This window comes from Epargyreus clarus, unplaced genomic scaffold (assembly GCF_041222505.1).
Source record: "Epargyreus clarus isolate Ecla_fem2 unplaced genomic scaffold, WU_Ecla_fem_2.2 ptg000032l, whole genome shotgun sequence".
In the NCBI taxonomy this organism is placed as follows: domain Eukaryota; kingdom Metazoa; phylum Arthropoda; class Insecta; order Lepidoptera; family Hesperiidae; genus Epargyreus; species Epargyreus clarus.
The window spans coordinates 3,793,562-3,806,368 of NW_027332237.1; the positions used below are offsets into that span (position 1 = coordinate 3,793,562).

Consider the following 12,807-nt stretch of genomic DNA (forward strand, 5'->3'; position numbering starts at 1 on the left):
TTCATTGCTTTTTAAATCATTTCCGGATAACTTACATTCTTGTATTATTAAGTCATAACTGTAATTATAATTTTAGTAGGTATGCAAATTGGCTATATAAAAAAATAGACGAGTTTTCGATGTAATGTAAGTTTTGTATTATAAATCTATCTGTACCTGAATAGATAGAAATATTTATGTAGAACATTACTGCATAAAACCCCAACTAAATTATCAATCTACTCATCATTTACGTAATTACAAAACCAACGAATAAAAATCCTATTTATAAAAAAAACGTGTTTCATAAACCAAAAATATACTTCAGTAAACGCTTACGAAAAATTTTTTGTTGCTCCAACGAAATGAAAACTCAAAGCCATTCCGTACATTGTACACACACTTTTATGATACACTCGCGCACACAGCGAGCCTTCATAAAATCCAACGGGAGCTTACGTAGCGGATTCGAGGCAATATTGGATTTTTACCTTCATACCTTTTAATTGACTATGCAACTAGGGGCACCTGAAGTACTTTTTGATATTATAGACTGTTGTGGCAAACGAGCATGCAGTCCACCTGATGGTAATTGGCAACTGTCCAAGGTCTTTTTTTATTAAATTCCAGATAAGACGAGTCTTAAGAGAGGTAGGCCACAGTTGTCCCTGTAGCACTAGGACCAGAATAGGGCTACGGTATCCCCAGCCTGTCGTAAGAGGCGACTAAATGTGGGCTCCGGGGTTGCGAGTTGCGGCGAGAGTGGAAGATCGAACCGTGTAGCAACTGACCCCGGGAAGGAAGTATGTGTGGTCGCATAGCGTTGTAAATGCCAGACAGAAACCCACATAACCCTGTGTCGCTCCCACGGCACCGGCTACCTTTCGAAGGTTTCGCCCTCGTTTACAAAAAATGCCATAGTTGCTTAGCTGTCCCTAAGGAGTAATTTAGAAGGTTATGTAAAAGTGAATCTCCCTTACCAGACCCTTTAAACGCTTCTTCAAAACACACCAGAGCTTACTGACGTTATTAGGCAGAAAGAGGTGTGGCGGTGGTGCCTTCGAATTCGAATCAGAAAGAGATCTATCTACCCTTCTAGAACCCTTGTAGAAGGGTAAGGACCCTTAAGGGCAAGAAAACTAATGGAATGAATGGGATAGTTATATCTAAGTGCAGTCAGAAGTGTCCGCCATTTTGAAACATTACAGAGCGCTTTTGGTACATAAATCGATATTTCAAAGTAGCGTAGAACGGGTATTGATAGTATATTGGAGGCGTTACTATATTTAACTAAAGGTTTTAGTGTTCAACTAGTGTTTTCTTGTGGTCAGTGAAGCGCTTTCGGGTTTTAGTTAAAAGGATGTACCTAGTAAGGCCGATTATGATATTACGTTTTATCTTTATCTTAAACGAAAGACCCTTTCGTAGTGACTTGAAAGAGTAGTATCTTAATAGACGGATTATTTCTGCCTAATAACAGCTACAGTGTTAGGCGTTGCCGTGTTCCGTTTTGAAGGGTGTGGTAAGGGAGACATACTTTTCCGAGGCGTTACAGCTTAGTCCTCACGGGTAGCGGTGCATCTGTGGCCGACCTCAGGTGGGAATATTTAATCCTACCAGGGGTTGATTACAGATGTCCATGGGCGGCAGTAGCCACTTTCTCATCAGGTGGACTGCATGCTCGTCTGCTACTCCTATATTATGAAAAAGACAAAGTTGTTCAATATCCCCAGGCAACTATACACTATTGTTTCACAAGTGCTGTCATCACAATTTCTGTCTTAGCAGCAGAGAAGCGTCGCTTTTTCGGGTAATACAAGAAGAAATGCCACTTTGATCATATTAGACACTCCACTTTTGTCGCTCAGAACACTAATAGGTACGCAAAAATATATAAATTATGGTATGGGCGAATTTTGTCAAAATGGTAATAATTGTATGAATTTCGTCCTCTCTGTTGGACGTGCAACTTCCTTTCGACTTTGGAATACCGTATTAGGAAAAAAATTGAGGAAACCTACTTCCCTTTCAATCAATTATCTCAAAGTAGCAATAGGCACTTCATAAACTTAGTGGACTATGTCCTAAACTCTAAGATCTGAAGCCCCACGCCCAGCAGCAAAACAACAATGAGTTGAGGTACTCCTCAATACACTTTCTACTGAAACACATCTAGGAATTATCTCATCATCATCATCATCAACCCATTAACGTCCCACTGCTGGGCACGGGTCTCCTCTCATAATGAGAAGGATTAGGCCATAGTTCACCGCGCTGGCCAAGTGCGTATAGGTAGACTTCACATACCTTTGAATTTTTTTTTTAAGTCTCTCAGGTATGCAGGTTTTCCTCACGATGTTTTCCTTCACCGTTTAGCAAGTGATAATTAATTTCTAATACGCACATAACTGAAAAATCAGAGGTGCGTGCCTGGGATTTGAACCTGGGACCCCTCGATCGAGAGGCCGAGTTTCTTAACCACTAGGCTATCACTGCTTTATAGGAATTATCTAATCAAATAGAACTCCAATTTAAGTATCTTTCATCCAAGCCCGTCACTTTCAACTACGTACACAAACAAAGTTAATATCCGTAGCTTCGAATACGTCGATGCAATTAGGTCGCAATGTATTCCTGAGTTCAGCGCCTGAATTTTGTACAGAATCGATTTCAAACTTCGTGTTTGAGGTCAGTAGCAGTCACTGAGGGACGTTTTTCATATCTATTAGTTGTACTTTATGATAACGGTGTCTGTTTTAAAGTGCTTAGGATAATTACAGTCTGCCTGACGATTAGTCATTTACCAACAATAACAATAACTTGAAAAAGTAGTTTTCGACGATTATAAGGTACTCATTTTTCATCCTATCCTTGATAAGGTCGGATCAATGACCTTTTGTTATATTTTCTTTATAATAATGAGTATCAAACGAACGTGCAGGCCACCTGATGTAAGCTGCTACTGCCGTGGACATCTTTAATGAACCGCAGATAAGATAAAGAGTCCTACCTGAGTTCGACTACAGATGTATTATTACCTCTGAGGACTAAGTTGGAACGCCTCTAAGTATATTTCGCTTATCACCCTTCAAACCGAAATATAGCAATTAACACTGCTGTTACTAGGTAGAAATAGGCGTGTTCTACTACACGTGTAGGATGTTCTGGATTATAATCATTATTTAATGCATTTAATGACGATGAACGTAAACATGTTTTATGACTGCTGGTAAAATAACGTGGCCGAGCTTATCTTGAACCTAATGTGTCAAAAAATGCATAGATAATATAATACTGATTCACCTAAAATAATTATTATAAATAATTTTGAAATACTAATTACACATAATATCTGGAAACTAAAGTAGCAAGCAACTTGCAGTTGATTCGCTTGATGTTATGTGGTCAGTGCCACGAATGGACGCTAAAGTACTCTCAAATAGAGAAGTCTAGTATAGGTAAATTAGACCACAGAAAGCTACATTTATCCTGAAGACTTAGTTCGAAAGCATTATCACAACAGCTCTATATTTCCTTTTTCTTTTGTTTTTTAGTTTCGGGGAGAAAATCTTCTAAAGGTACCCGATATTTTGAGGGAAATATTGGGTTATGTATGATTTCTACGCACAAGAACCTAATTTGTGGGCGTACTATGCTTTTGATGTCCATTAGGCCCGTCCCGGTGCAAGCAGCTCCGATTATCAACGACAAATTGGGACCACTACAGATTATCGCCATCTCGATTCGCAAAGTCAACTACCAGAGCCCCTATTCTAATCGCTTGCCACTTCAAGAGCAGCGCTACATTAGTGCGGCATCACCTTTGTCTTTCATTCTAACCTTCGGTATAATCATATAAAAACGCTTAAGACTAAAACTATTATGATTGTTTTAACAATAATTGTATTAAATAACATAAATATAAAGACGCTAGCTTATTTCCAAACAAACTATACAACGGCTTGTAAATACCTGTAAATGGAAAACATAAACTCCTGAAGGTACATAATAATAATAAATAAGCTAGTATTATTTATTATTACGATGCTAACCTATGCAATCGCTTTGTTTTTCAATAAATAATGGATTAATCACTTGTCGCGAATGTTAGTATACCTTTGGGACTAAACTTGATTGCTTATGAATTCTTTAGTCTTCTACCGAAGTATGAGCACGGCAAGTCTACGTCCACATATCGATACTTTAATTCGCAAATCAGCCAACTCCACTTTTACTCCTATTTGGAAGGTGGTAAACGCGTCGTAGAAACTTAATGCCCCCCCCCCCCCTCATTTAAGGGGGGACTGCCTATGACATACTTTAAAGAGAGTATGCTCGCTTTAATTTTTCCAACAGCTAAGCACACTAATACTGTTACAATATTAATAATTTCAATTAATAATATTGGCTGAACACAACATCAAGATGGCTTTAATTGAGTAATAAATAATCTTGAATTAAACTAAAAACTATAAAACCGAGGTCGCAATACAAATAAATCAATTAAACCACCAAATCAAAACTAACAAAGATAGTTGGCAATAAGAAATCTATTACGACTCCAAGTACCTACGGTCATTACACTAAATAAAAATGTCGCATTACGTAACACCGCGGGGCGCAACAAGTAAACGATACTTGTAGATTTTGTACTCACCCGAACTACCAACCGACTACATCTTCGATTGCGACACACGGAAACAATCAGTCATACATCAAAACACTGCAACAACTAAATCTCACACATAGCAATTGATTAACGAAACTGTGTTTTTTTCCCGCAAGTGCAGTTCGCGTAAATCAATTAAGTGAACCTGCAAACGCAATAAACCACTATTGTGTTTGCTGTTTAATTTCTTTAACTGATACGAAAGAAACGTTAGTTGGTTTAATTCGCGTGGTTTATTCGCGAAAACCGAGTATTATTTTGACAGGGGCAGTTCAGTTGGCGGCCGCCGAGCCTTTGTACGGGCCGGGGTTGCTACGCAGGCGCGCCATCGATCCAAGCCCACGTCACCCTGGCCCCAAACAGCGCCAACGACGAGCCAAGGTAGGTCATATTTAGACTAGAATTTCGTGTACCGCACATTGTAAGGCGAGGGTCACACAGGCTGTACATATGGTGCCTCACGTCGCTAGGTACGTCTCGTGTATAGGCTTCGTCCGTGTTCGACGGTCCTTCTGTCTGATCTACGTTTTAGGGTGGTTTCATACGATGCTGTAATGTCCTTTGTTAGAATGTTAGAGAAGTTAGAATACTTATTACATACTTACTAATAATACCTACAAGAATTTCTAGAATAATTTCATTAAACTAAGTTTTTATTATACCAGTTTCATATTATGATTTAAGATGTCAAAAATGTTTTCTTTCGCAACGATAAATTTGATAACTAATATGATTTTCATGCTCAATTATTACGTCTCACAAAAAACTGTAGCGTCTGGCCGTCCTAATGTTGGCGCAAACGTTGGAGCCAACCCTGCGTTGACGACGAACTCATTTGGGCCAACAATTGGTCAGTGTGTGAAACCACACCGAACTGAACTATTCAATGGCCCACCAACAAAGTGACCAACTGTCCCGTGTCCTGCAGGAAATGTACGTAAAATAATAGAAATGTAACTATATGCTGCTTTCTATTTATTTATTTTTTAAACGTATCTAGGAAAGTAGCCCGGAATAAGGATTTATAACTGGATGGTAAAAACATGATTTAGCATCAACGCAGTCGATAATATTCGCGTTTTCGATACCTTGTGGTATCGAAAACGCGACCCCAGCATCAATGCAATCGGCAAAAAGCAAATCATCGACGCTAAAAGTAGCATGCTTATATGAATAAAATACATAAATTGATCACTCCTAACAAGAAAGTGTAAACAGTTTTGAGAATTGTAATTGTCACGCAAGTTTTGCCACGTCTCCGTTCTAAAATGTCCCTATTTTTTTTAAAACACTTTTTTATTTATTACGTAAATTACGTAGTATTCGTTATTTATACGTAATTTTTCTCTAAAATGTACTTTTTTATTCAAAAAATTAATGATAATGTTATGCTTTTGTAGCTTCATTCAATTTTAAGGCAGTGAAGTATCTTTCTATTTCACTTATCAAGGTAGCATGCATCAATGTTTATGTATCCCACATTGTATTCCAAAAAAGTTGGACACACATCCAGTTCGGGGACAGGGCGCTGTTGCTTCGAAATTAAATGCACACGGCCTCATGAAAAATTCAGAGAGATGTTCGCCCATGAATTAGTCAAGGCGTCCAGATTTGCGATTTCACGTCTGCGGTGTAGGTAAAGTTTGCGGGTAAATTTTGTATCACGCTCGCAGTAGTAAAATGTTAAGAAGAATAGAGATCGGCAATAAAATTCAGATTAGATTGAATCAAAAATTCCTTTTGTTTAATGACACTAAAGAAAATAGTAAAACGTGGTTAGAAAATACGAGATTTATGTAGTAGACTTTATTAACGAAAACTTATTTTAGATAAATAAGTTCATTCGCGCTTGGCCAGAGACGGTATCTTCGCCAGATTTACATGTATAGTATAGCCAATCTAAAATATAGTAAAACATTACTTAACATGGACAGTTTCTTGCAGAGGTACTAAGTACTACCCATATATTCCAACTGTAGCGCCTCAAATAAAAAAATACCATTTAGTACCCTATAAATGGCTGGCTGAGAACTACGGAGATTTCTAAAGATTAATTCTAACACACATCAAACCATCATTGTCTAACAATGCCTGTTTGCATCATCTTCACGCTTATTTGAATAATAACGGCAGATCATAACGTCGGTCATACATTGGTTGTCTCTAGTGAAACAAGTGAAAAATGTCCGTAATATTAAGACTTTTTTTTATATAATATGGGAATAGCAGATGAGCATGCAGTCAACTTGATGGTAAGTGGCTACTGCCGCCCATGGACATCTGTGATCAACCCCAGATAGGATTACGTATTACTTAGGACTAAGCTGGAACGCCTTTTAAAAGTATGTCTTCCTTACCACAGCCTTCAAACTAGAACAGCAGGCAGCAGCGTTTAACACTGTTATTATAAGGCAGAAACAGGTGTGGCGGTGGTGCCGCCGTAATCGAACCACAAAGAGTTCTACCACCTTCAAGACTACTCCCTATGGATAGCCAAAATAACTTTTTATAACACTGAAGTAGTACGCAATACAGTCAACCTGATGGTAAACTATCACTATCGCCAATGAAAACCAATAACAAACTCTACACAGAACAGAGGTTTCTATCAGTACCGTATATGAGTTTTTACGTTTTGACAAATATGACTGTTTTGGATTTGCCCATACAGATTCCAATCAGCGCCCCTAGCGGATTGTATCAGAACTACAGTGTCAGTAACGTAACATTAAATGTCTAAATTGACAAAATGGCGCTTTATGTTTCGTCTCTCTTTTTTGCCAACATGTGAGGCAAACAAAAAGACTTGAGCACTTACTTATTGTTACGTTTACTCAGTCTACTGAAGCAAACAGAACAGAATAATGGATTGAGTAAACGTAACGTAAAATCGTGGGATATTTTGAAAACTCATGGTAAGGGTACAGAAGCCGATTACAGATTGCCAATCCTGAAGACTAAGATGCTCGCCTCATGTGTAAGTCAGCAGAGATCCACACCCGTTCACCTGCTTCAATCTAGAAATAATTGTGGCGGTAGTAGATCACCAATCGAACCATACTGGTACTTTTGAATACTAACTAAATATTTTTATTTATAAGCAGCCATTCAAAATATTCAAATACCCGAATTATTTGCACAGATGCCGATAACATAGCACAGGTCTGTCGTATCCTGTATGACTTAGTATAGTTTTAGGTGTGGAAAATACAGAAGGTCATGTAAATACGCAATCCATATGTTTCGTTGTAAACAATAGAGCTGCATTCTTGAAATATCACCATTATCTGTATTGAATACGGTGGTAAAGTACAATCACCGTCAATCATTATCAGTTATTAATCAGGGCAATTTTAGCCTTATGTATAATGTAGAACTAATCACTTAAGGTCTATATTTCTGTAACAGAGTATTCTATGATAGTTGACAGTGTTCCCATAGTATTGTACAAGTATTCGGTTTCACTGGTTTTTGCGCGGATTGCGTTAAGTATAGTAAAGGTTTTGTTTATTATGTCGTCAGAAGTAACCCACATACTTCTGGTTGTTGAAATATGTATTAAAAATCCTAACTAAGAATTCCAAAATACACGCTCAGATTGTACATCATCAACATCATCAACCCATTACTGTCTCACTGCTGGGCACGGGTCTCCTCTCATAATGAGAAGGATTGGGCCATAGTCCACCGTGCTGGCCAAGTGCGTATTGGTAGACTTCACATACCTTTGTGATTTTTTTTTTATAAATCTCTCAGGTATGCAGGTTTCCTCACGATGTTTTCTCTTCACCGTTTAGCAAGTGATAATTAATTTCTAATACGCACATAACTTTGAAAAAATCAGAGGTGCGTGGTTGCGTTGAAAAATCAGGTGGTGCCTGGGATTTGAACCTTGGATCCGTCGATCGAGAGGCCGAGTTTCTTAACCACTAGGCTATCACTGCTTTTTTCAGATTGTACGAACATATGTAAGAACATTTTTACCAGAAAAAAAATCCCAATCACAAGTATCGTTTTTTTCATTCTGACTTAAAATTTAAGTTTAATATTAATTTGTGTTTTAATTTTTTTTATAATATGAGAGTAGCAGACGAGCATGCAGTCCACCTGATGGTAAGTGGCTACTGCCGCCCATGGACATATGTAATCAACCCCAGATAGGATTCGATATTCCTACCTGAAGTCAGCCACAGATGCGCCGCTACCCCTGAGGACTAAGGTGGTACGCCTCGGAAAAATGTCTCCCTTACCACACCCTTCAAACCGGAACACAGCAGTGCTTAACATTGCTGTTATGAAGCAGAAATAGGTGTGGCGATGGTGCCCGGAGTCGAATCACAAAGGGTTTTACGACCTTCCACCACCACCTTTAATTTTTTGATTTGATTTGATCTGATTAATGTTTCACTTAGCACTTTATTTTGTTAATATTTCCTACCAGAGATCAAACTTTGGTAAGAAAAACATTAGACCTACTAGACACATTAGGGTTCTACTAGACATTATATTTTTTTTATCTTTGACGGGTAAATATTGAATAGACTGATCATTAATAAATGGACACAAAATATAAATAAATAAATAAGATATAAAAAATTACATACCTGATGACAATAATCCAGCATTCTCTTGTGATGGCACATTCATTGTTTCTTCAGAAATACAGCTGGAATAGAAATCACAAAACTTTTAATAAACGCTTACACATACATAATTATTCAACTAATCAATACTAAATTATGGGGTTATTTCATTGAAATGCACAATGCTGCTAAAACAAGGTTTTACTGACAAAATCAAGACAGCAAGGCATTTTGATATTTTTTTATATGTAGTGTCTTATAGTCCTCGCCAAACTGCTAGTCCGCTCTGAATATGGAAACGAGTTGCGTCAATTAAATATGGTGTTATAATGTAGATATTAGCGGGACGAAGATAGCACGGGCACCCCCCGGCACCCGTCTATTGTCCGCTCTCACCCATGGTTACATAGTTGCGTTAATATGCCCTTATGTTTCTATGGAATATATGCTTGTAGTTGTGCGCAACAACTTCAGAGCTGACTAGCAGTTAGGCGCGTACTACAACTAAAGAGATTATTAAAGAAGCCTCCATAGTACATTGATAGGTAGAGACGAGTCAATATTTCTTCTTTACTACCTAAAATCGAATAAATTTTTTGGGAATCCCACTTATAACTTGTGACACTCATTTTTTGAAAGCAACATAGACCACCTTTGAGTTGCACGTTGACCCCTGGGGATCCACTTGGACCACTTTGGGACTACTATAACGCTATAGAGTGCACAGTTTGAATTTTCATCTGAAATTTTCATCCTAACTACATCATTTCTTATTTTTACCATTTGAAATATAATATATTTCAAAACAATATTTTTAAATAGTATTGCTAATACATAATAATCTTATATATAAAATTCTCATGTTACAATGTTAGTTACCGTACTCCTCCATAACGGCTTTACCGATTTTCACCAAATTTTATATGCATATGTAGTAGGTCTGAGAATCGGCTACTATCTATTTTTCATACCCCTAAGTGATAAGGGCAACATAAAGGTTGCTGTGTCAGCTAGTAACATATAATATTAGCAATAGACCAATTATGGAGAGGAATGTCAAGAGTAAAAGGTGAATGACTTTGATCTTTACCCTTTTTCGCATTTTAAGGAAACTGGTATCTAGAAATGTTACAATAATGGGTTGACAATAAAAATAAGATACAAAATATTTATAAACATTGCAAAAATACATCAGATAATTGTCTGTTTATTTCAATGTAATTGTGAGCTTATCTCTAACTGATAAAATAAATTATCTATTATGGAATATTGCATTACAGCCACTTATATATTGTCAGATGCTTTTAGATGGTTTATTATATGCCATACTATTACTTATTTATGAATTTTTTTATAGGTGGTAAAACCCTTTCTGATACTACTCTAGAGACACTACTGACATCTACTGCCCAGTGGTGTCATATGGGATCAGGAGACACATGAAATATATATAATATGGGAAATGCATAATACGTTCAAGTTCTGTTCTAATTTAGTCCTTAAAGACCTGTGGACCAGATAAGGGACCTGTGGACACAAGGTCTACAGGTCCCTTATCTGGGGTAAATAAAAGATGTCCATAGACAGCAGTTGCCATTTATCATCAGGTGGGACTGGACTTATAATATGCTGCAGGATAGATTGTAAATTGAGGCACACCACGTATGGGCCGTGGGCTGGTGATTGCCATTAACGTGCTTTAAATCTTACATTAAATCTTAATAACTTTTTTATTTAAATTTTACAGGAGAGCCAAAACAAAATTTGAAAAACCAATTTGTTATATAATCATCAAATAGATAATTTTTTAATTTTTGAAAATACCGTGTGCTTAGATCACATTTTTCTAATAAAACTAGTTTGCTGATTTTTCGTTTTGCAGCCCTTTTGCATTTAATGAGTGATTTATGTATGTTCCAGAGATGACAAGGCGGACCCCCATACATATACTCGCGGACACTCAGGGGTACGTGGACCACAGTTTGAGAAATGCGGACATAGGGAATTGAGTGGTATCATTAAACAGTCACCTAAGTAAATTGGCAAAATATGGATATAAATACAGGACATCAGAGAATTGCACTTGAAGACCCATGTGGCAGAGCAGTCACCATACTGGTCTGACGCACAAAGGGTTTTGAGTCCAATCCCCGACCAGACAGACATTGGAATGTTCAATTTGGATATCTCTTCTGGATCTAGGCGTTTGTGTCTTTGTGTGTCCATGGCACCCACAATACGGGGAATCCTAGTGTGGGGCTATAAGTGTAGAAAAATTCTTTATGTCTTATCTTCACGAAGTTTTTATGGTACATCCATTACATAAAATGAAGATAATTGAATAACTTTTAAAGTTATAAATCATATTAAACTGAAAGATTTGACCTACATATTATTTAATCATTATCTCTTTCAAGATAAGATCATCTTCACTAATCAGATAACACTTTTATGTAAGTATCTTTATGGATTTGTTTATTTTTATTTTCTATTAAATAGAATAAGTATCAATGTATCATTACATAGTGTATTTTTAAATCATTGCAGTAGAGCATATTATTGCAAGTTAATTATTAATTAAGTAATTGTGTTACATATTCATTAAGGTCTCATTAATATTGTGATTGCCGGATTTTTTGTGCTATTTTATTGAAATTATGCTATCAATAATACATAATGCTAAGGAAAACTTTTATCTTCATAGAAATGTGATAACCAACATGTAGTCCCGGTTTATCAATATTTTATATCTTAATCCCACACAATACTTCAAAACCTCACGGTCAAGCACACAGTATTAGTAAATACTTACAAATAAACTTACCGATTTTGAAATTTGGTGAAATAATTTCAAAAAATACGCCTCCTCAAAACGTTACAAAGCACATATCAACTCTTACGCAAGTAACTCACAGTCTTTTCCCAACTGCCACCCGGAAAGAATTAAACAATGGGATCTAAATTTTATGCGAAAATACACTTTCACATCGGGACAATCCTATCCACATAGCCACCTACACAAAACAATAAACAGTTATTCTACATGATACTTCACAAAAACTTTCGTAAAAAACTTCGTAACTATCAAAATTACACTCATATTACACCACAACTAACTTACAACACTTTATATAACTTTTAAACAAAAGTTTGTATGTCAGAAAACTTCAAAAACTTTTGAACAAAATAATGTCGACGACTTCACTCCAAAAAATCTGACTGACACGAGAGCGAGAACGCCGACAGCCGCCAGCCGAAGCCGGACCGACGACCGACACAAATATGAAACGAAGGACAGAATGCACAACGAATTTTGAACAAAATAACTACGAAAAAATTAACACAGTGCCACTGTTAGAGGTCTTTTTTCAACACAGTGCCTATTGTTGGAAAACTAACACAAATTTGACATTTAAAATGTCTGTAACGTCTTAAACTAAATGATTATAAAAAAATAAAGGGTTTAAAATTAAATACAAGTAGATTATTATATTATGTAGCACATCATTTTTTTTAAAATATTATATTGTGATTTTTTTTCCAGTAGTATTTTCTAAATTGTTCTGGCAACACTAA

At 36.7% G+C, this 12,807-nt stretch overlaps 1 protein-coding gene across 1 annotated transcript in view; it reads right to left on the reverse strand.

The window, feature by feature from the left end:
- cyst (rho guanine nucleotide exchange factor 18 cysts) overlaps positions 1 to 12,536 on the reverse strand; it is a 69,316-nt gene extending 56,780 nt beyond the window's left edge. The window contains 2 exon segments of the mRNA XM_073090076.1: positions 9,253 to 9,314; positions 12,056 to 12,536. Of these exon segments, the coding sequence (XP_072946177.1) occupies positions 9,253 to 9,295 (43 nt within the window). The 5' untranslated portion in view covers positions 9,296 to 9,314; positions 12,056 to 12,536.
- Between the last annotated feature and the right edge of the window lie 271 nt (positions 12,537 to 12,807).